Consider the following 23862-nt stretch of genomic DNA (forward strand, 5'->3'; position numbering starts at 1 on the left):
GTCGGCTCCCGCCGTCAGCCTCGCCATTTTCTCTCGTCTTTATGGCTGCCAATGCTCAGTTTCCCCTTGTTCACTACAGCCTTGCTTTCCAAACTGCCTTGCCAGGGCTAAGACGCTTCACCGGCGCTGAAGCCGTGCCTGAAGACCTCCTCCTCCGCCAGCCCCTGGCCATCTACACCCTTAGTTTTTATCTTATTATCACCAAACTGGAGCGAACTACGCAGGTGCAAAATCGCACATCCTGTTCTCTAACTCTAACTTCCTGTTAGGGTTAGATCAATCCTATTTCCTGTTTTTTGCATTTTCTGATTTTATTAAAGTACCTGTTGCCGGGCGTGGTGGCGCACGCTTGTAATCCCAGCATGTGGGAGGCTGAGGACAGGAGGAACGCGGTTCGCAGACAGCCTCAGCTACTTAGTGAGGCCCTTCTCAACTTAATGAGACCCTGTTCAAAATAAAGATAAAAAACGGCTGGGGTGTAGCTCAGAGGTAGATGCCCCTGGGCTCCATCCCCAGGACCACACACAAAAAAGTACTTAATGCTTTCAAGTTATAAAGATGAAAGTCTAAGCACATCACAAGCTAGCGATTCAAGGACCCACGACGGCACTGGAAGGCCAGTCCTGTGAAGGAAAGAGGTCGGCTTCAAGGGGCTGTCACTGCATGCTGGCCCCGGCCCTGTCCGAAGGCAAGGGTGTCATGTGACGCACCTGTGGATCTGCCCGTTTTTGTGCAAGTACTCCAGCCCCTCCAGCACCTCTCGAAGTATCGTGGCAATGGTGGGCTCATCTAGGACTCCGCTTTTGTGTTCCCCCTTGGCCACGATGTGCTTGATAATATCCAAAACAGAACCTGCAAACAGAAAACAAAGGCTGCTAAGAAAATGCTTAACTCATTCAATGTAACTTGGAGCCATTTTAGAATCAAAACACCTTTGAACCTCTTCATAAAATTATGTAGGAATGTAAAGCCAGGCGTGGTGGCGCACGCTTGTCATCCCAGCACTTGGGAGGCTGCGTCAGGAGGATCACAGGTTCACGGCCAGCCTCAGATACTCAGTGAGGCCCTTCTCAACTTAATGAGACCCTGTTCAAAATAAAGAATAAAATAGGGTGGGGGGATGTAGCTCAGAGGTAGAACGCTCCTAGGTTCAATCCCCAGTGAGGCAAAAAAAGATAATTATGTAGGATTTTAAAACAAAAAGTAGTCTGCGAATACCCACATGGCTGGTTAGACCAGCATCTCCTTTGGACTTCTAATGAGAATTTGGAATGGATAATGGAAGATTTTTAACCACTTCTGAAGAATTTCTAGGTGTACCACACCCATCAGTAACATTCCAGTTTAAGATATCACAAATCAGGGTAGGCCTCCAACAGTAGATCAGAGCATGCAGTATTGTGCAACTAAAGATGTAAAAATACCACTGGGTTTGATTCTCTGCACTGCAGAAGAGAAGATCTAAAAACACAATTGAAAGGCAAGAAAGAAATATTTGGAAAGTAGAGACCAAATTTGTATACAAACTAGCTTAAGCACTAAAGCTTTCAGGTTCATAAATTATAGACAAAACAGGCAAAGCAAAGACAAGTGTGAAAAGAAGAGCAGTACAGCCGTCTCTCAACACACTTGGGTGCTTCACCAGCGCACTCTTCCAGGAGGGGAGCTCGCGTGCACTGCAGGACACGGGGGAGTGATCCCTACACAGCCATCGAAATTGCTGAATGCTGACCGCCAAAACTGGTGATTACAACAATGATTTCTTTTTAAAGCTTAGCAGAGATTCTTAAGGTTTCTAGAATACAACAGCCCTTAAAGATCATAGAACCAAAATAAAACAAATCTTCATCATAAGAAAATGTGCCAAGAAATCTAGAAAATAAGCTCAATTACACTAAAAAGGCTGAACGCTCATTTCTCGTACAAGGCCAAATTCCTCACAGATGAATGCCAGTCTATAAATGAAAAAAAAGATGCGATAGGAAAACAATCATGTTATAGCCCTGATAGAGCCGCTGATTCAGACAAAGACTGCTAATGGACGCTCCATCATTAGGCAAAAGACTTAGGAGAAACTGGATGGTCACACAGCCAAAGTATCATTTCACAGATTATTTGCTAGATGCAAAGGGGAAAAAGCTAACTTTCCCAAGGCAAGGTCTAGCTGTCAAAAATTTAAGCAAACAAAATGAGCGTCACTATTTTCTTCTTTTCTTTTTCTTGGTGGTACTGAGGATGGAATCCAGGGGCTTTCTACCCCCAGGCTATACTCCCAGACTTATTTATTTTATTTGGAAACAGGGTCTCGCTAAGTTGCTGAGAGCCTCACTAAGTAGCTGAGGCTGGCTTCGAACCTGTGCGATCCTCCTGTCTCAGCCTCCCAAGCGCGGGGATTACAAGCGTGTGCCAGCACGCCCAGCTTTTAAAATTACTATTAAAGACACACCAGATAGCAAGTGCTTCCTGATGCGCTGTAACATGCAATGTAAAGCATCAGCTACAAAGTATTCTGCACAGAAATATTTAACTTGAATTAATCCTTTAGATCAAATTTTCAGTATACAAGAAATAGAGAAACCTAGATAAAGATGGCATAGTGCACACCTGTAATTCCAGGAGTTGGGAGGCTGAGACAGAAGGATCACAGATTCAAGGCCAGCCTCAGCGAATTAGCAAGATCCTGTTTCAAAATATAGAAAAGAGTAGTGGTGCACGCTTGTAATCCCAGCACTTGGGAGGCTGAGACAGGACGACCGAGCAGGTTTAAAGCCAGCCTCAGTTACTTAGGCTCTCAGCAACTTAGTGAGACCCTGCTTCCAAATAAAATATAAAATAGGTCTGGGAGTATAGCCCGGAGGTAGAAAAGCCCCTGGGTTCCACCCCCAGTACCACAATAAATAAATAAAATATATGGGGGGCAGAGATCTGGGAGGCACAACAACCAAATGCAGGCGAGGCCTTAGCCCACACGGGTCCTCGGCAGACCTCGACGCAGGGCCACGCGGGACAGGAGAGGCCGCTAACGCGGCGCTCCACTCACCTCCACTCAGCAGCTTCATGACGAGCCACAGCTCATCCTTGACCACAAAAGACGTGTAGTAGGATACAATGTTAGGGTGGTGGCACTGGCTCATGGCTTGGATTTCTTTCTACAGAGAAGAGAAAACATGGCAATTCATGGCATACAAGCTTAAAACAAACGCAGTAAGTTGGCCGACCCAGACGGGGCGGGGGTCCCCAAGACGACGTCACAGCCTTTCCAGGATCTCCACGGTCCTGTCTTCAAGCATGGTTAAACAAAGAAAAAGAAAAAGAAAGAAAAAGAAGACACCCCATGTGGTGTGCCTGGCTGCTCCCTGCGTGGCCTCTGGGCCAGCACAGGACATGTCCCTGGCCGCAGCGCTGGGTAGCGCAGGGAGCTCCAGCAGGGGCAGGGCCGCCGCGGGCCCTTCTGGCTTTGTGCTACTTTACTGCCCTGCATGAAAGGATTAGCGACTGTCACCCTAGAGAGACAAGCCGCAAGCCCCATCCTGAGCAGAAGCCTGAGCCAGGTCTGAACCTACCCCATCTTAGTTTAGGAACTCAAATCAGATTTGGAGCGATCAATGTCTTCTGAAGCCCTGGTGTGCTCAGTGTCCTGTTGGCCTCTCGCTCGCACCCACGCCGCCCCGGCCTGTGATGTGGCCACACAACACCTGCAGCGCACCATGCTTCTTCTGGCCCTGGACACTACGCCCGCGTTCCCTCGGCCTCAAATGCCAGCCACCCTCACCTCCCGGGCACCCTCGCTTGCTCAGTGCACACAGCACTTCCTCCAGGTCCCGCGTCTCTCTCCCCATCACAGCATGTGCGGTGATGAGCACTATGTGTGCTCATTCCCCTCTCCCCCTCCCTCCCCCTTTACAGAGAGCTACAGGAAGGCAATTACTTAAAAGTGCGTTCCCAGCCACTGTGGAACGTACCAGACCACCTGTAAGTGGCACCTATTTATCTTCTGCGTCCCTCTCAAGACCGCCAGCTCACAGGAGATGGCGGTCTGCGGAGTGAAGGCAATCCTGCCGCGCTTCACACAGCAGGCTCTTGCTGAGGCCTTGTCCTGGGCCCCGGGTGTAAGTGGCCCATGACGCTGAGGCATAAAGGCCAGGTTTCCTCTCCTCATCTTCTCTACCCAACATAAATTCCTTTATGGCAAAGACATCATGGTCTGCATTTTACAGCCCTCAAAGCCACCGACACAGTCTTCTACACTAAAAACTAACTAAGAAAGGGAGGGAGGAAGAAGGAACTAAAGGAAGCACTTGCCTACTGACACAGTTGTACAGGACGTGAAGAGGAATGAACATAAAGGGGAACCTGGCAGGACGGCCCACGTGTACCAGGTGAGCAGCAAAGACAGGAAATGTGCTGGGCGTGGGGCACACGCTTTTAATCCCAGCATTTGGGAGGCGGAGACAGGAGGACTGCACAAGGTTCGAAGCCAGCCTCAGTGAAGCCCTCTGCAATTCAGTGAGACCCTGTTTCAAAATAAAGAATAAAAAAGAAGGCTGGGGGTGTTGCTTGAGGTAAAATGCCCCTGGGTTCCATCCCCAGTACCACAAAAAAAAAAAAAAGAAAAAAAAATTCCAAGCACCTATGGGAAAGACCAGTTAGGGTGGGCAGCGTGACGAACAAACCTCTAGAGGAGGTGGGAACCCGCTTTAACGCCACAGGACGTGGGGTGACCGTGAAAGGCACAGTGGATTTTGAATAGGAAGGAGTGCTAAGGTGTATGAGACACAACCTGCCCAGGCTGAGCACTTCGTCTTTCTGCAGAGCAGAGGCCGGCACGGGCTAGCCAGCTGCCAGTGGGGATCCCCGGAAGCGTGCGGCCCTGAGGGTAAGCAAGCGCAGCAGGGTGGCCAGGAGGAGCACTAGGTGGGCACTAACACGATGGAGAGGGCGGCAGGACGAGGGCCCTACTCAGCCAAGGCTTTGAAGTCTGACGTGTGGCAACTGAAATAGGAAAGAAAAGTAGGTTTTTAAGGTTTTTCATTGTTTAATTACATGGGACCAGATCATAAAACACCTTTACGTTTGTTAAACCATTTAGGCTTCATCCCAGCTGCTACAGAAAGGCATCTTTTTTTTTTTTTTTTTTTTTTTTGGTGATACTGGGGATGGAGCCCAGGAACATTCTATCTCTGAGCTACACTGCCAGCCCTACTTTTTATTCTTTACTTTGAAACAGGGTCTCAGTGAGTTGCAAAGGTCCTCATTAAGTAGCTGTCCACGAACCACAATCCTCCTGTCTCAGCCTCCCATATGCTGGGATATATACATTTTCATCCAACGCACTGGCCACAACACAGGCGGTAAATGAAGAAGGCAAGAACTCAACTCAGCCACTGCCACCGTCAGGGTGAGAGGTGCTGGAGGGACAATATAGCCAATTTCTCTGTTCTGGTAACTGTGCTATGGTTATGTCAATATTAGAGGAAGATGCTGGGCAAGCGGACTGAGACCGGAGAGTCTTAGGTTCGAGGCCAGTATCAGCAATTCAGCAAGACTGTCTCAAAAGAAAAAATTAAAAAAGGCTGCAGATATAGCTCAGTGGTAGACTGCCCCTGGGCATAGGTTCAATCCCTAGTACCGTAAAAAAAAAAAGAGAAAAAGAAAAAAAAAAAAGTACAGTTTGAAAGATTGTACAGCAAATGTTATCTTAGAGTAAGACTATAACTTTTTTCCACTTACCTAAATTTCATAAATGTTATAATAAACATCATTTATTAATAAAGAAATCATAAATCCTAGACAGGCACAGTGAAGCACACCTGCAATCCCAGATACTTGGCAGGCCAAGGCAGGAGGGTCACAGGTTTGAGCCCTGCCTCAGCAACTTAGCGAGACCCAGTTTAAAAATAAAAATTTTAAAGGCAGTTGGGGATATAACTCAGTGGTAGAGCGTTTGCCTAGCATGCATGAGGCCACCAAATAAATAAATAATAAATAAATAAACAAACAAACCTTAAAAAAAAAAAAAAAAAAAGCGAGGCTTGGTGGCAACACACTTTTAATCCCGGTACTCCGGAGGCTGAGACAGAAGGATCACGTGGTTCAAGGCCAGCCTCTGAAATTAAACGAGACTCTCCACAACTTAGCGAGACCTTGTTTCAAAATGAAAAAATAAAATCAGGTCAGGCACAGGGCTAGCTGGTATAGCTCAGAGGTAGAGCGCCCCTGAGTTCAACCCCCAGAACTAGGCAGGAAGGCAGGGGGTTGGCGCACGCTATTCCCACTCTCACGCAAGCGCAGAGGAGTCAGAAAGGGGATGTGCATACCAGGAGCTCGTCCATGCTCGTCTGACACTTCTCCAGGTTTATCCGTTTGATCGCCACCTTTTCCTTTTTGGGGGCGCAATAAGCTGCTTGGACCACAGCAGTTGCTCCACTCCCTAAAAATAAACAGATGAGTAAATAAACAGATGTGCACACAAGTATGACATCACTAATCCCACACAATTCAAATGAGGGAGGAGAAATTCTTGTGATTCCTCTGCTGAACACCAGATGTGGAGCGACGTCCTCAAGAGCAAGTGAGTAAGGTAAAGGCTCAACATTCCCTGCTGTTGCCCACACACACCAGCACGGGGGAATTAAAGCCGCTAGGGTGCTGGTTTAGAATATGATGGCACAGGCCCACATTTCCCTGTCTCCTGCAAATTAAATGCCTTAAAAATAATCCCACACAACCTTAAGAGGACCGAAAGGCAGACTGGTAGGGAACTGAGTATTTTAGGAAAAGCAGGACAGTGGGTTCACAGGATTTCCCTGTTACCTCCATATATACCAGACTGCACCCCAGAGAGGCCTGCAACCTGAAACCACCAAGGGCACATGGTGGGTGGAGGGTGCTCAGACAAATGAGAAAAGCCTGCACCCTGGCCAGAGGGCCAGGAAGAGAACAGCTGAGCAGAGACCCAGGGAGAGAAGCGACTGCTAGTCCCCCTGTGGACAGCGAGCCGTGCAGGCAGCAGGGCAGGCCCCGCCCGCCTCATACCTCCACAGCCCCCAGGGACCCCAGAGAGCCAGGGCAGCCCCCACAGACATCAGGCTGGAGAGAAGAGCCCTCTCGAAGCCCCAAGCCGAGCACCTGAGGAGGCCCAGCGTGAAGAAGTAGGATGGGGCTACGCACGGAACCTCAGCAGATGATGTGCTCGGGGAAGACGCAGACAGATCAGCGGCCTCCTAGTGTAGGAGCTGAGGTGTCCAGGACACTATCAAAAAGCGACAAGTCTACCAAGAATCAGAAAAACCACATCACCAAGAACAAACAAACATGCCAACCCCAAGACCAATCAGGTGCTGGAATGCTGGACAAAAGTTTTAAGGCAGCAATCATAAAAATGCTTCAACACATGACCAGGAATTTTGTTGAAACAAAAAATAGAAAATCTCAGCAAAGAAATGGAACTGGGGGGTGGCGGCGGAGAACTGAGCCCGGGGCTGGACACACACTGAGCATGTGCTCCAACATAGCTTCGTCCCCAGCCCCACACGTTATTTTTAAAAGCACCAAATGGAAATTATATGGCTAAAACATATAATTACTGAGATAAAACACTCGCTAGAGGCTCAACAGGAGAGTGGAGATTACAGAGGATAAATTCAGTGAATTTAGGGACAAGATCAATAGTTTACTCAATCTAAACAACAGAGAAACAGACTGAAAAAAAGAAGAGAGCCTTGGGGAGCAGGAAAGTAATGACAAAGATCTAAACTCCACAGGGAAACCAAATAATGCCCTGGCCCCAAAGACACACAAGTCCTAAACCCTAAAGCCAGTTGTCAGCTACATGGCAGAAATGACTCTTCAGACGTTATCAGAGCAAGGACCTTGATGGGAAGGCATCTTGATCTTTTGGGTGGACCTAATGTGAGCAGGAGGAGGCAGAGGCAGAGGCAGAAAGGACACAGTATGAAAGCAAAGGCCGCGTGACGAGCCAAGATGCTGCTGGTGCTACAACAGGCAAGGGAGAGAGGCCAGCACAAGAGCCATCCCATTTGATTCCATTTGTATGAAACGTTCAAAATAGGCGCATCCCCACACACAGCAGTGGTCCAGGGGCTGGGCAGAGAGGCGTAGAAGTGACTGCTTAATAGACATGGGCTTTCTGGGATGGTAAAACTGCTCTGAAATTCAATTTTGGCGATGGTTGTACAACACTATAATACACTAAAAAACTAATGAAATATTTACTTTAAAATGGTAAGGTCTATCTCAATTTAAAACAAAAGGATAAGGAAATACTATAAACTTTTGCTCACAATTAAGTAATTTAGAAAAAATGGGTCAATTCTTTAAAAACTAAAATTCAGCCAAAAATGAACTAGATAACAAATATTATAAATATTTTTAATTAAATGTTATTGTAAGCCAGGTGTTGTGGCACACGCTTGTAATCCCAGCATTTGGGAGGCTGAAACTGGAGGATCCAGGTTCACTGAGTTGCAAAGGGCTTCAGCTACTTAGTGAGCTACTTAGTGAGGCTCTTTGCAACTCAGTGAGACCCTGTTTCAAAATAAAATCAAAAGTAGGGCTGGGGGTATAGCTCAGAGGTAGAATGCCCCTGGATTGCATCCCCAGTACAGCAAAAAAAAAAAAAAAAAAAAAAAAAAAAAAGTAATTGTAATGGTCCTGAAAAAAAAATTTTTTTCCAGGCTCAAACAGTTTCAATGAAGAGTTTTACTAAACAATGAAAAAAGAATTAACAGCCACTTTGCACAATGTTTTCCAAAAAGGAAGAAGCAGAAACATTCCCCAATTAATTTCAGGCCAATATGAAAACCAGCTAAACCAGTGGTGCATGCTGTAACCCCAGTACTTGGGAGGCTGAGACAGGAGGATCACGGTTTCACAGCCAGCGTCAGATACTTAGTGAGGCCCTCAAAACTTAATGAAACTCTGTTCCAAAATAAAGAATAAAAAACAGAACTGTGAGTACAGTTCAACAACAGATAAAGACATGACAAGGAAACTATGTGCCAGTATCTGATAGGAAGATGCAAAATCTTTAACAAAATATTTGCAAGTTGAGCTCAACAACAGAAAATACACAACCAAGCCAATGCATCCTAGATATGCAAGGCTAGTAAAATATTTCTAAAAAAAACAACAACAACCTAACACAGCAGAACAAAAGGCCACTGAAGAAATCCCCATGATCATACAAACTGATATAGAAAAAGCACTTGAAAATCTGACATAAACCTAATAAAAGCTTTCAGTAAGCTAGGAATAATGAAAAACTACTGTCCAACTTCACACAAAAAATTAGCTACCAAAAGAAACCTTCCAGCTAACAAGGTACTGAACGGTGACAGGCTGCTTCCTCCCCACTCTTGCGGCAGGGCTCTGGAGTGCCCCCCCCCCCCCCGCGCGCACACGAGGCAAGGAGGAAGGGCAGAGGTGCAGCAGCTCCTACCAAAGTGGCCACACCCATGACCAATGCAGTCAGCTTCATCACCATACACGAGCAAGTGAGATGGAACAAGCTGAAAAGTGTAATACCCTTTACAACTGCTCACTCCAAAACTGCACACAGGCACAAGTCTAGGGAAACATGTACAGGGTCTGGTTTACGCTAACAAATGCAAAATACGGATGAAAGGAAGACTGTCACGCAGAATCTTCAAAGGTACTCCTGGGTTAGAAGTAGAGGCATCAATACTCCCCCTCATTCATACACAAGTTGAATGCACTGTCGCTCATAATTCTGGCAAAATATTTTGTAGCTATAGATGAGCTTATTCTAAAGTTTATATGAAAAAAAGACCCTAAACAGACAAGACATGACTGAGAGACTCATGATCCCACTCCAGACTCACTATACAGTTCTAATAATAAAGACTGTGACCTGAGCAGACACACACACACAACACAGATCCGGAAGCAGACTCACACGTGTGCACCGCTGGGTTTTGGCAAAGGTACAAAAGCAGTCCAATGGAGCAGGAGACACTCACCGATAAATGACCAGCCATCCACAGACAGGGGGACGCAACCTCAGCACCGCGCCTTCCACAAAACCCAGAGGGAGCCAGGCGGGACCCGGGGCCCGGGAGCCTGGACAGGCAGGACTGCCATTGTGGCCAGCCTTAGCACTTAGCAAGGCTCAGGCTCAGTAACCTAAGTGAGATCGTTTCAAATAAATAAGAGCTGGGGCAGGGCATGTTGGTGCACACTTGTGATCCCAGTACTTGGGAGGCTGACAGAGGAGGATACAGGTTTGCAGCCAGCCTCAGCTTAGTGAGGCCCTCTGCAACTCAGTGAGACCCAGTTTCAAAAATAAAATAAAATAAAATAAAATAAATAGGGCTGGGGGTGTAGCTCAAAGGTAGACTGCCCCCAGATTCCATCCCCAGTACCGGAAAAAAAAAAAAAAAAAAAAAAAACTGGGGTGTAACTTGGACGTAGAATGCTCCTGGGCTCCATCCCAGTACTGCAAACCAAGACACTCACAAGAGATCACAAACGACCATAAAACTATAAAAAACACTGCATAATAAAAACGGTCCAACAGGCTGCTACTGAGGTGCTCTGCAGTCTGCGGCCTCTGGGCTGAACTCCCCTAAGCACGGCAGCAAGGACAAGGACAGCAGGTCGCCATCACAGGGACTCCTCCCTCTCCAGACCCACCCTCCTGGAAGCACTGAAGGAAGAAAGCTGGACTCCTCGCTTCTTTTCGGAGGGGCCACTGCCCAGCTCCTTGAAACACCAGGGGCACTAATCACAGGGAAGTGGTCTCAAGTCACAGAAGACACAACATGGCCTCTACAAGGTCCTATAAGGATACAGAACACACCTATATGTAGGTGTGTTCACTGACTAGTACATTTCCAATTTTTTCAAAAATCTACAATCTTGCTAGGCGTGGTGGCACATGCTTGTAATCCCCACGCTTGGGAGGCTGAGACAGGAGGACTGGACAGGTTCGAAGCCAGCCTCAGCTACTTAGTGAGACCCTGTTTCCAAATAAAATAGAAAACAGGTCTGGGAGTAGAGCCCGGAGGTAGAATACCTCTGGGTTCCATCCCCAGTACCACCAAAAGAAAAGGAAAAAAAAGTACAATCTTGTGGTGCTCTTTTTAATTAGCATTAATTCTCAAATCTACCCGGAGAAAATCCAATACTGGCTCTCTTATATACACAAAACCTGAAATACCTGTCTTAACGATTAATGGCATGTACACATAAACCAAAGCATGCTGGGGCTGGAAAGACAGGAGCCCCCCTTACCTGCAAGGATACCTCCTAAAGCACCAGAGGGGCCTGTACCCAGACTACACCATGCCTTAGAAACACTATGCTTCCTCTTGCTTATATACTATGCTTTCCTTACAAATTACATGCAGTAGGAAACTCTGAACAACAACTTAGAATAAAAGGATAACTGTAACAATACACTTCTTCACAATTTCAGAGATGGAACATTCATTCTTGCCATAGAGCTTAGCAACCTCACCATGTGATCTGCTTTCTCCTTTTTTCCCCCCCCCTTTGGTACTGGGGAGGGAACCCAGGGGCATTCTACCTCTGAGCTACACCTCCAGACCTATTTTTTATTCTTTATTTTCAACAGGGTCTCACTGAGTTGCAAAATAGCCAAAGCTGGCCACAAACTGCAATCCTCCTGTCTCCCCCCACCAAATGCTAGGATTACAAGCATGCGCCACCATGCCTGGCAAAGTTTATTTATACACACACACACACACATACACACACACACACACACACACATATTTTTTTTGGAAACAGGGTCTCACTATGTTGCTGAGAGCCTCACTAAGGTAGCTGAGGCTGGCTTCGAACCTCTGTAATCCTCCTGTCTCAGCCTCCCAAGTACTGGGATTACAAGCGTGTGCCACCACGCCCAGCTCTATGTTTTTGGTTTTTTTTAAACAGGGTCTCACTAGGTTGCTGGAAATCTCAGTCATCAGTAAGTTGCTGAGTGTGTGTGTCTGTGTGTGTATTAGTTACTGGGAATGGAACTTGGACATTCTACCTTTGAGCTACAGCCCCAACCCAATTTTTTTTTTTTTTTTTTTTTTTTGTACTGGGGATGGAACCCTTCTACCTCCAGGCTACACTCCCAGACCTATTTTATCTTTTATTTGGAAACAGGGTCTCTTAAGCCAGTACGGCTGGCTTCGAACCTGTGAGATCCTCTTGTCTCCACCTCTCAAGCATGGGGATTACGAGTATGCGCCACCACGTCCAGCCCCAGCCCTTTTTTTTTTTAATTTATTTTTATTGATGCATTGTAATCATACATCACATTGGAATATAAGACTTGAGAAGATATACAAGCACACATCATCCAATTAGCCCTCATCCAGCCCCCATCCCATTCCCTCCCCCTCCCTTGATCCCATGCTTGTTTGGTGATTAACTTTGATACATATGTTTATGTACCTCCTGCTTTTTAAAGAGGCTCCATCCTCCCCTATTCCATACCCTCTGATTGGTCACCTTAATTGCTTCACTATAGGGCCCTTTCTATAGCTCGACTACTTCCTGTTGCCTGTTTCCTCCTAGTTATTGCTGATTAGGAGAAGTATCTAGTTTTAATTTTCTGCGATATTTCTCTGTGCATGCCGCGTTGCAAATACCGATCCCACTCTTGACGGCCCCAGTTGTGGCCTGGCTACCCAGTGGACTGATCAGACCTCGCTGGCTCAAGCAGCAGCCTTGCCTCATGGGAGGCCCCAGTTCTGGCCTCGCTGGCCCCGACACTGGCCTAACCCCTCAGCTGGCTCCGATCCCGGCCTCGGAGGCCCCAGCACCAGCCTTCCTCACGGCAGGCTCCAATGTTAGCCAATGGCCCCGGCATCGGCCTAAACCCCTTGGCAGGCTCCAATCCAGGCCTCGGAGGCCTCAGTAGCAGCCTTGCCTCACGAAAGGCTCCGACGCCGGCCAGTGGCCCCGGCACCGGCCTAACCCCTCAGCAGGCTCGGAGGCCCCAGCATCGTCCTTCCTCACGGCAGGCTCCGATCCAGGCCTTGCTGGCCCCAGCACCAGCCTAAACCCTCGGCAGACTCCGATCCCAGCCTCGGAGGCCTCAATAACGGCCTTGCCTCATGGAAGGCTCCGATGCCGGCTGTTGGCCCCAGCACCGGCCTAACCCCTCGGCAGGCTCCGATCCCGGCCTCGGAGGCGCCAGCACCGGCCTTGCCTCACGGCAGGCTCCGATCACAACCTCGTTGGCCCCGGCACCGGCCTAACCCCTCGGCAGGCTCTGATCCCAGCCTCGGAGGCCCCAGCACCTGCCTTGCCTCCCAGCAGGCTCCGATCCCGGCCTCGCTGGCCCTGACACCGGCCTAACCCCTTGGCAGGCTCCGATCCCGGCCTTGGAGGCCCCAGCACCGGCTTTGCCTCACGGCAGGCTCCGATCCCGGCCTCGCTGGCCCCAGCACCAGCCTAACTCCTCAGCAGGCTCCGATCCCGGTCTCAGAGGCCTCAATAGCTACCTTGCCTCACAGAAGGTTCCGATGCCGGCCAGTGGCCCCAGCACCGGCCTAACCCCTCAGCAGGCTGATCCCGGCCTCAGAGGCCCCAGCACCAGCCTTGCCTCGCAGCAGGCTCCGATCCCGGCCTCGCTGGCCCCAGCACCGGCCTAACCCCTTGGCAGGCTCTGATCCCGGCCTCAGAGGCCTCAATAGTGGCCTTGCCTCACGGTAGGCTCCGATGCCAGCTAGTGGCCCCAGCACCAGCCGAACCCCTCAGCAGGCTCTGATCCCAGCCTCGGAGGCCCCAGCACCAGCCTTGCCTCGCGGCAGGCTCCGATCCAGGCCTCGCCCAGCCCTATTTTTTATTCTTTATTTTGAAACAGAGGCTCATTGAGTTGCGGAGGGCTCACTAAGTATCAGACCTGGCTTTGAACCTGTGATACAGTACGTACCACCAGACCCGGCTTTGCTGAGGCTGGTCTTGAACCCGCGATGCTCCTGTCTCAGGCTCCGCTACCCTGCCCACCTTCCAAGCCTGTCAGGGCAGCATGCCTCCACCTGGCGCGGGCAGGCACTCTGCACACTCCCTCCACTGGGGAGCCTCCCTCAGGCCTCTGCCAGTCCCCAGTGTTGCTCACTCTGCTCTTCTCCTTTGCACCACTCGCCAGGCTGACCTGAAGCAGGGTATCCTGTCTGTTTCCCTTCTTAATCTCCAGCATCCAGAACCGCGCCTGGCACACAACAGTTCAGTTGATATTCATTGAGTGAATGAATGAATAAATGAATGAATTAGTAGAAAATATTTTCTTTTAAGGTGCTGAGAAATTCTACCTCCAAACGACATCCCTAGAGTTTTTGTCTGTTTGTTTGGTTTTTTTTTTTTTGAAGATTTGAAAAAGTTTATTAAAAAAGATAGAAATACAGAAGATAGTTACAGCTTCATGTTACCCAAGGGTACCATGAGGGGGTGCTTTGAACGAAATCACCGAAGTACAAAACACGGAACAGCCTTTTTATAGACACGACACCCTCCATCTTGTTTGTGTTTGTGTTTTGAAACAAGTTCTCACTAAGTTCCTGATGCTGGCCTCGAACATGTGACTCTCCTGTCTCAGCCTCCCAAATACTGGGATTACTGGCATGCACTATCACACCCAGCTGTAGAAGGTTTTTTTTTTTTTTTTTTTTTTTGCGGGTCTGGGGATGGAACCCAGGGGCATTCAACCTCCGAGCTACACCTCCTGCCCCATTTTTATTCTTTATTTTGAAACCAGGTCTCACTGATTTGCAGAGGGCCTCACTAAGTAGCTGAGGCTGGCCGCGAACCGCCATCCTCTGGTCTCAGCCTCCCACATGCTAGGATTACAAGCGTGCGCCACCACGCCCGGCTTAGAATGTATTTTCAAGGAAAATAATTACTTGCTTGGGGCAAAACAAAGCCCAAAGCAGCCCCATCATCAGGAGCATTACCTCACCATTACCATCGCCAGGGTTAACACTTACCTGGGCACTCACAGTATTCCATACACGCCGGGCACTTTTACTTATATCTTTTTTTAATCACTACATAATCACATGAGTTAGGTATTGCTGGCCTTACAACGTGAGCAAAGGTAAGACTTAGGTCATAAAGTTTGCACAGGGTAGAGTAGAGCCTAGAAACCGGAACTACATGTTTCAATACCATGCTTTTAATTGCTGGGCAATTACCTCTTCAGATTAAAGCTAACATTTATTAACTACTTGTGTGCAATGTCTTATTTAACTATTTTAATTTTTAAAAGCTCCAGCACTTGCAAGGCTGAGAAGGAGGAACGTAGGCTCAAGACCAGTCTCAGCAACTTAACCCGACTCTCGACAACCTAGAGAGCCCCCGTCTCCGAAACAAAACACATGATGGGCTGGAATATAGCTCAGAGGTAGACGGCTCCTGAGCTCCATCCCAATGCCAAAAAAAAAACCCCAAGAATAACATTTTTAGTTGCTTCTCCTATATACACTTTCCCTTTCTTTAATAAGAGAACCCTGCCCTATCTTGTTTAAAGTAATAATCACTCCTCAGCTGAAAGCGTCATTTGGCAGCCTCTCTTGTAATGGCCCAGCCACAGAGCTCAGGCCAGGCAACTGACGTGGGAGCCGCTGCGGCGGGTCTCGAGAGGAGCAGCGTGGCTGCCACGGTCCTTCGGCCGCGCTCTCCTGGCGCGGACACCAGCGCGAAGCTAGGAGCGGGCGACCACCTTGCAACCCTGAGAGCGACTGTCCTGCTAAGTGGCGGCAGGAGCACCGGAGCCTGGATGGGCCCTGTCACATCCAGGGAGCACTGCCAGGTCTGCTTTGCGGTACTCCATAGATGGCCCACTGGACACCGCGCCGGAGTCCTGGGCTAGCCTCACCACAATGCCCCTTTGTCCCACGTCGGGCGCCAGGCCCACTGGTCAGGGGCACTCTGCGCCGCAGGCAGGTCCTCCACTCGTGGAGGGGCCGGACATGAAGCTCGGGAAGCTTCACCTCCAAACAACACCAATGTAAACCATAACATGTGTAATTTGTGAAGAATCAATAGAAATTAAAAAGACAGGAAAGTGGCCGGGCGTGGTGGCGCACGCTTGTAATCCCCGCGCTTGGGAGGCAGAGACAGGAGGGTCGCACAGGTTCAAAGCCAGCCGCGTGCGCTGGCTTAGGAGACCCTGTTTCCAAATTTTAAAAAAATGTAAAAATAGGTCTGGGAGTGTAGCCTGGAGGTAGAAGGGCTTCCAGGAACCCCAGTACCACCAATAAATAAATAAATAAATAAATAAATAAATAAATAAATAAGGACAGGAAAGTGTCGGGCGTGGTGGCGCACAGTTGTAATCCCAACATTTGGGAGGCTGAGACTGGAGGATTGCGGTTCGCAGACAGCCTCAGCTACCTAGTGAGGCCCTCCACAACTTAGTGGGATCCTGATTCAAAACAAAGAATAAAAAATAGGGCAAGGGGGGGGGGTGTGGCTCAGAGGTCGAATGCCCCTGGGTTCCATCCCCAGACCGGCAAAAAAAAAAAAAAAAAAAAGACCGGAAAATAAGCCAGACATGGTGGCGCACACTAGTAATCCCAATACTTGGGAGGCTCAGACAGGAGGATCACAGGTTTGTGGCCCGCCTCAGCTACTTAGTGACACTCTGTTTCCAAATAAAAGATAAAAAATAGAGCTAGGGGTGTAGCTCAGAGACAGGTGCCCCGGGTTCCATCCCTAGTTAGGAAGTAGAGGATGACACTTCCAATGCCAAAGCTAAGTGAATCACAGTCTTCTTTAAAAAAAAAAAAAAAAAAAACTTAAACCTGATCTGAACTTTTCAATTTTCTAAGGCCACTCTGGGGTAAACAGTATTTACTGAGAGTTTTCAAGGCATAATGACGGCCACGTGCACAGCCCTTCCGCTGTACTGTTGGCAGCACATGGAACAGCTTTATACTTCTACATTAAGGTTATCTACCACAATCCCAAATCCATCCAATGGGAACGAGCCAGGAACTAAGGAAAAGAAAAGAAGCATTAAAAACAGATTCGAGCCCGGCGCGGTGGCGCACACTTGTCATCCCGCGCTTGGGAGGCGGAAACAGGAGGATCGCACTGGCTTAAGAGACCCTGTTTCCAAAAATAAGAAAGTATAAAATAGGTCTGGGAGTGTAGCCCGGAGGTAGACAGGCTTCCAGGAACCCCAGTACCACCAAAAAAACCAAAACAAAACAGATTGGAAGTATGCAAAAGTATACAATGTTACCGGATTTCAAATCATGTAGCATTTCATATTTCATGACAATACTAAAAGTTGAGATGTGTCAAAACAAAGAGAAAGGAAAAAGTCAGCTATAACCACCACCACCATTTTTTGGCACACTTAATGGGAGCTAAACATTTTCCACAAGGAAGCACTCAATCCACAGAAGAGCAGACTGACAGGAGTACTATCCTCCTCCCCTTTTAGACAAAAGCAGACTCCAACCCAGCTGTATAATTAATTTGCCCAAGATTACAAAGGAGCAAAAGGAAAGCCAAGATTTGAATTCAACTTGGTCTCACCCCAGAGCCCCTACTTCAACAACTACTTTGACAGATGTGAAATACAGTACAATAATGCTCAAAACTGCTAATTTACCAACCCCTACCACACTCACAAAACACAAAACATAATGACTATGAATAAGGCTCGAAATACTAAATGATTAATTGCAGTTTTATAAGTAATCATACATAGAAAACTTCAAATCTTCCAACAACATGCTTAAAATGAGGTTTTTTTTTTGGGGGGGGAGGTCTAGGAATGGAACCCAGGGGCATTCGACCTCCGAGCTACACCCCCTGCCCTATTTTTTATTCTTTAATTTAAAATAGGGTCTCCCTAAATTGCGGTCCGCGAACAGCAATCCTCCAGTCTCAACCCCCAAAATGCTGGGATTACAAGCGTGCGCGACCACGCCCAGCTAACACTTTTTTTTTTTTAATACTGGGGATTAAACCCAGAAACATTCTACTTCTGAGCTACACTCCAGCCCTATTTTATTTTTTTCATTTTGAAGCAGGGTCTCAGTGAAGTTGCTGAGGCTGGCTGGCTTCAAACCTATGGTCCTCCCGTCTAAATCTCCTCAGGTATGGGGATTACAGGCATCTGCCTCTACGCCTAGCCAATGTATATAATTTAACATGTAGAAAGACACCATTACAATTATTTCCCCAGAATATAATTCTCTGATGACAATATCTAAATGATCTTCCTTTTTTTCTAGAACCCAATCATTTGTCTCTCAAAAAAGTTGAGTGAAATCTGAAAAAATCTCAAAAATTCATTTGAGGATTATAGTTTATTACAAAATGCTGTGTTCCTGGTCTAAGACTGTAGCTCGGTGGTAGAGCACTTGCCTGGCATACACAACGCCCTGGTCTGATCCACAGCACAAGCTGCTGCTGCTGCTACTAATCATGAAGATAGTAATAGCAGACACACGTGACTGGCCCTGCTGGTTAGTCTAGGCTGTACCTAATGCACAGGAAAACTTCTCTTCCCCTCCCTGTGGGGAGCTGAGGCTCAAGAGCGGTGCGGCGGAGGGATGTGAGGGCCACCTGCCGATTCTTAATGGGGCTATTTCCCTTGCCTGTGAGGCTCTGATGCCCAGCTCTGCCCTCAGTGAGAACGCGGGCACAGGGGCTGAGTTAGGCAACAGAAGGCTGGCTGCTGGTACTAACTCTAGGGAGTCTTTCTACTTTGCTGTCTCAGTGAATTCGCCGTATCTCACACCATACATAAACATTAACTCAGCCGGCCTGATGCTTGTAACCAGTTTGTGGTAGGCTGAAACAGGAGGATGGTAGTTGAGAACTGCCTCAACAATGTAAAAGACTCTGCAACCCAGCAAGACCCTGTTTCAAACTAAAGAATAAAAATAGGGCTGGGGATGTGACTTGGAGGTAGAACTCCCCTGGGTTCAATCTCTAGTAACAAAAAAAAAGAAAGAAAGAAAATCAAAATGTATCATAGACTTAAATGTAACAGCTAAAACTGTAATTACTTATATAGCAAAAAATATTAATATATTAGGGCTAGTAAAGATCTCTTAGTTACCACATAAGAAGCACAATCAATATTAAAGAAACCAGTGCCAGGCATGGTGGTACATTACAGGTGCATGCCTGCTATCCCAGCTACTCAGGGGGCTGAGGCTGAGACCTGAGGATCACAAGTTTGTGAGGCCATCTGTAACTTGGTGAGACCTTATTTCAAAATAAAGGAATTAAAGAGACTTAAGGGTATAGCTTGGAGGTAGAATCCTCCTGGGTTCCATTCCTGGTACCAAATTAAAAAAAAAAAAAAAAAAAGAAAGAAATACCATTTCATACCCACTTGGATGGCTATAACCAAATAACCAGGGCTGGGGATACAGCCCAGTGACAAAGCACAGCTAAACATGTGTGAGGCCCGGGTTCTGTCCCCAGCAACACACCCCCAAAAGAGCTGACTGGAGTGTGGGGAAATGGGAACTCCTGCGGAGCGTGGTGGTGCACGCTTGTCCTCCCAGCATTCAGGAGGCTGAGACAGAGGATCGCGCTTCGTGGCCAGCCTCAGCTACTTAGTGAGAGGCCCTTTGCAACTTAGTGAGACCCTGTTTCAAAATAAAGAACAAAAAATAGGGCTGGGGGTGTAGCTCAGAGGTAGAATGCCCTGGGTTCCATCCCCAGACCCGCAAAAAGAAAAAAGAAAAAAATTGAAATGGGAAATCCTATACTGTTGATAGTAGAAGATAAAGTATACAATGCTGAAAGCAATTTTGCGGTCATTTTTGTTGTTGTGTTTTTTGTGTAAGGTACAGGGCTTGGAACCCGGCTACACCCCTCCCTCTATTTTTAGTTCTTTATTTTGAAGCAGGGCCTCACTAAGTAGCTGGGGCTGGCCATGAATCTACGCCCCTCCTGTCTCAGCCTCCCAGTACTGGCGTTACAAGCCTGCGCCACCGTGTCTGATTGGTTGTTGTCTTAATTAAACTTAAATTTACCATCTGACCCAGCAATTCCACTCCTGGGCACATGCTCAGGAAAATGAAGCCTATTCCAAGGAGCCAGAAGGCAGAAGCAATCCAGTGCCCACCAACTGAGGCGCAACACAGAAGAACCATGGACGGACACACAAGGCGAAGCTCAAAAAAGCAGTGTGCAAACTCAAAGACCCATGGGCGACACACACAGACCACCTCTGCGCAGGCATTCCTAAGTGCAGCTAACACACGGGCGCAGACCTGCGGTCGCCCGGGGCTGGGGTGGGGACAAGGAGTTGCTGCAAGTGGACATGAGACATCCTTTTGGAACGATGAAAATGTCCTAAAACTGGACTGCGGTGATGACTGAACAACTCTTCAAATTTACTAAAAAGTTTTTAAATTAAACACTTTCATGGGCGGCAAATGCAAATTGCACATAAATAAATTTGTGGGTTTTTTTTCTTTTCTTTTTGCTGTACTGGGAATTGAACCCAGGGCATTCTACCTCTGAGCTATACCTCCAGCCATTTTATTTATTAATTTATTTATGGTACAGGGGATTGAACCCAGGGGCATTCTACCTCCGAGCTACACCCTCAGCCCGATTTTTTATTCTTTATTTTGAAATAGGGTCTTGCTAAGTTGTGGGGGGTGGGGGGGGCTCACTATGTAGCTGAGGCTGGCCTCAATCCCAGATCCTCCTGTCTCAGCCTCCCAAATACTGGGATTATAAACATGCGCCACGGCCGGGTGTGGTGGCGCACGCTTGTAATCCCCGCGCTTGGGAGGCAGAGACAGGAGGGTCGCGCAGGTTCGAAGCCAGCCGCATACGCTGGCTTAGGAGACCCTGTTTCCAAATAAAAATGTAAAACTAGGTCTGGGAGTGCAGCCCGAAGGTAGAAGGGCTTCCAGGAACCCCAGTACCACCAAAAAATTAAAAATTAAAAAAATAAAAAATAAACATGCGCCACCACGCCCGGTTTCCAGCCCTAGGTTTACTCCTTATATTGAAACAGGGTCTCACTAAGTTGCAGAGAGCCTCCCTAAGTAGCTGAGACTGGCTGCGAGCCATGATCCTTCCTGTCTCAGCTTTCCAAGTACTAGGTTTACAAGCATGCACCACCATGCCCGGGAATAAATTTGTTTTGAAAAATATGGTAAATTCAAACACAAAAGATCACATTATGACCCCATTTATCTGAAATGTCCTGAAAAAGACATCTCTATAGAGACACAAATTTGATTCGTGGTTGCCTGGGACTGGAGATGACAAGAGAGAGGGACTATAAACAGGCCTGAGGGGATCTCACTGGGATGATGGGGCCATTCTAAAGCTGGATTATGTTGATGGTTACAACATCGAAAAGCACTGATTTATAATTAGAGTGAGTGTTGTGGTGTTAAATTATAACTGTAAAATGTTGGTTTGTGGTGCTGGGGATTGAATCCAGGGGCATTTTACCTCCAAGCTATGCCCCCAGACCTATTTCAGAGATTTTTATTTCAGGTATTTTATTTCAGGTATTTTATTTTATTTTATTTACAGATGTTTACCACTAAACACCACTTGTAAAGTTTTTTACAAGGTGCCAAAACAAAAAGAAGGTGGCCAGGTGTGGTGGCACTTGCCTGTAATCCCAGTACTTGGGAGATTGAGTCAGGAAGATCACAGGTTCAAAGCCAGCCTCAGCAACTTAGCAAGGCTTTCAGCAATTTGGTAAGATCCTGTTTCCATAGTAAAAATTAAAAAATAAGGCCGAGGGCATAGCTCTGAAGTAAACTGCCCATAAATTCAATTCCCATCACCACAAAAACAAAAAAATCAAATAAGGTGGTCAGGCAACATGTAGCGCTTAACCTTCAATGAAGCCTGGATTACTCTGCAAGGGCGGTAAGCACTAACCGCTCACACACACTATGGGTCTGAGGACACCAAATTAATAAACAATTAAGCCTTTAGAGCCCTTGCTACTCTGAAATTCTATGCCACCTTAACAGCAAAAGCACAAAGAATGACCAGTCACCCTTTTCATCGTAGGAAAAAATAAATACGCCCCACCAGAAAGGAGAGTAGAAAGGGACCTGCTCTTTGCTATGTGGGGCAGGGGTGGGGGTAACTGGGGTTTGAATCCAGGAATAGTAAACTTCAAGCTACACTACCAGCCTTATTATTATTATTATTATTATTATTATTATTATTATTTGGTAGTACTGGGGGTGGAACCCAGGGGCTTTTCTACTTCCGGGCTATACTCCCAGACCTATTTTTTATACTTTATTTGGAAACAGGGTCTAAGTTGCTGAGAGCCTCACTAAGTAGGTGAGACTGGTTTCGAACCTGTGTGATCCTCCTGTCTCAGCCTCCCAAGCGCAGGGATTACAAGTGTGCGCCACCACGCCCTGCATCATCATCATCATTAGTAGTAGTAGTAGTAGTAGTAGTAGTAGTAGTAGTAGTAGTATTTGTGGTACTGGGGGCATTCTACATCCGAGCTACACCCCCAGTCCTATTTTTTTGAAACAGGGTCTCACTGAGCTGCAAAGGGCCTCACTAAGTAGCTGGGGCTGTCCACTAACTGGGATCCTCCTGTCTCCCAAATGCTGGGATTACAAGCCTGCGCCACCACCCCCGACTGACCCCAGTTATTTTAAAACAAGAGGCAAGTAAAGGGGGGGGGGTGCCATTTCTTTAAAAACTGATACAGTGCCACAAACACTGACATCCCCCGGTCAGCTTAAGTCTTCAGCTGGCCTTCCTTATGAAACTAATTTTAGTGCAGCCCGCTGCCAAAGTAGACAATTCTCCTTCCTCCAATACACAGGGGTCTGCTCATGTCAGCTGGACGGAACCTCTGATCAGCTAGATCCACTCCTTTTTTATTTCCAAGGTCGCTGAAACTACTGTCCAACAAATCCTTCCCTCATCCACAGCCCTCCGCCTCCCTACCAGGAAGCCCCTGAGGACCACAATCCACGCTTGGGAAGGTGCCGGCTCCCCACCTGGTATTCCTGAACCCCCTTCCCGCCCGCGGTCAGAGGTACGGGAGCAAGTCGCGTGCCTGCCTCAAGTCCTCCCAAGACACCTAAAATTCCAACATCCTTCCTCGGCTCCCCGCCTTCCCTCTCTATCCTTAACAGCCTGCCTTGGGTCCTGAAGCACAGCAAACTCTCCCGCCTTCGCAGGGAGGCGGAAAAAACCCCTCCCTGGGCTCCTAAGACTGACTCTCACCCTTCACGGCCCCCGAAAGTCACCCTAACCTGGTCTGCAGGCGGTGCTCTCCCGGGACACCGGGCCTCCGTCCAGCCTACCACCTGCGCCAAGCCCGGCTCTCTAACCTCTGGACATGACTGCACGCCCCTCGCCCCGACCTGGGAGCCGCGGCCGAGGAGGCCCGAGCCCAGGGTACCTGGCTCGGCCGGGACCTGCAGCTTCTCCCCCCGCCCCGGCCACGCCGGGCACGACCCGGGCACCGAGGGGGTCCTCGCGGGGCGGCGGGCCCCCGACTCCACGGCGCCGAGGCCTCTCCCGCACGCCGCCCCGGGTCGCAGCATCTGTCCCCGGCGCGCACGCCTCCCGCGCCCCGCCGCGCTCACCGATCACCTCCTGCAGCTCGTAGTCGTCCCGGTTGATGGACCAGGGCAGGGCGCTCGCGTCCTCGCTCATGACGGCGGCGGCGGGCCGGGTCCTCCGGCCACTCGCTGACCTCGCGTCTCCTCGCCGCGCCGCCCCGCCCCCACCCGGCCCGCCGCGCCCCCGCCAACCGCCTCGGGCACGGCCCGGGTCACGGCGCGCCCGGCCGCGGGGTCACCGACGGCGAGCGGCGGGGCGCCCGGCTCGGCTCGGCGGGCCTCCCTGCGGCTCCTCCGC

The 23862-nt window shown here is 48.4% G+C and overlaps 1 protein-coding gene across 1 annotated transcript in view; it reads right to left on the reverse strand.

The window, feature by feature from the left end:
• Positions 1 to 23658, reverse strand: part of OXSR1 (oxidative stress responsive kinase 1) — a gene marked incomplete at both ends in the record, with an annotated part of 62434 nt that extends 38776 nt beyond the window's left edge. The window contains 4 exons of the mRNA XM_080720103.1: positions 711 to 852; positions 3041 to 3149; positions 6318 to 6430; positions 23589 to 23658. Of these exons, the coding sequence (XP_080576229.1) occupies positions 711 to 852; positions 3041 to 3149; positions 6318 to 6430; positions 23589 to 23658 (434 nt within the window). The remainder of the gene's footprint in view (positions 1 to 710; positions 853 to 3040; positions 3150 to 6317; positions 6431 to 23588) is intronic.
• Between the last annotated feature and the right edge of the window lie 204 nt (positions 23659 to 23862).

This window comes from Muscardinus avellanarius (genome assembly GCF_963383645.1).
Source record: "Muscardinus avellanarius genome assembly, contig: SCAFFOLD_46, whole genome shotgun sequence".
NCBI classification, from domain to species: Eukaryota; Metazoa; Chordata; class Mammalia; order Rodentia; family Gliridae; genus Muscardinus; species Muscardinus avellanarius.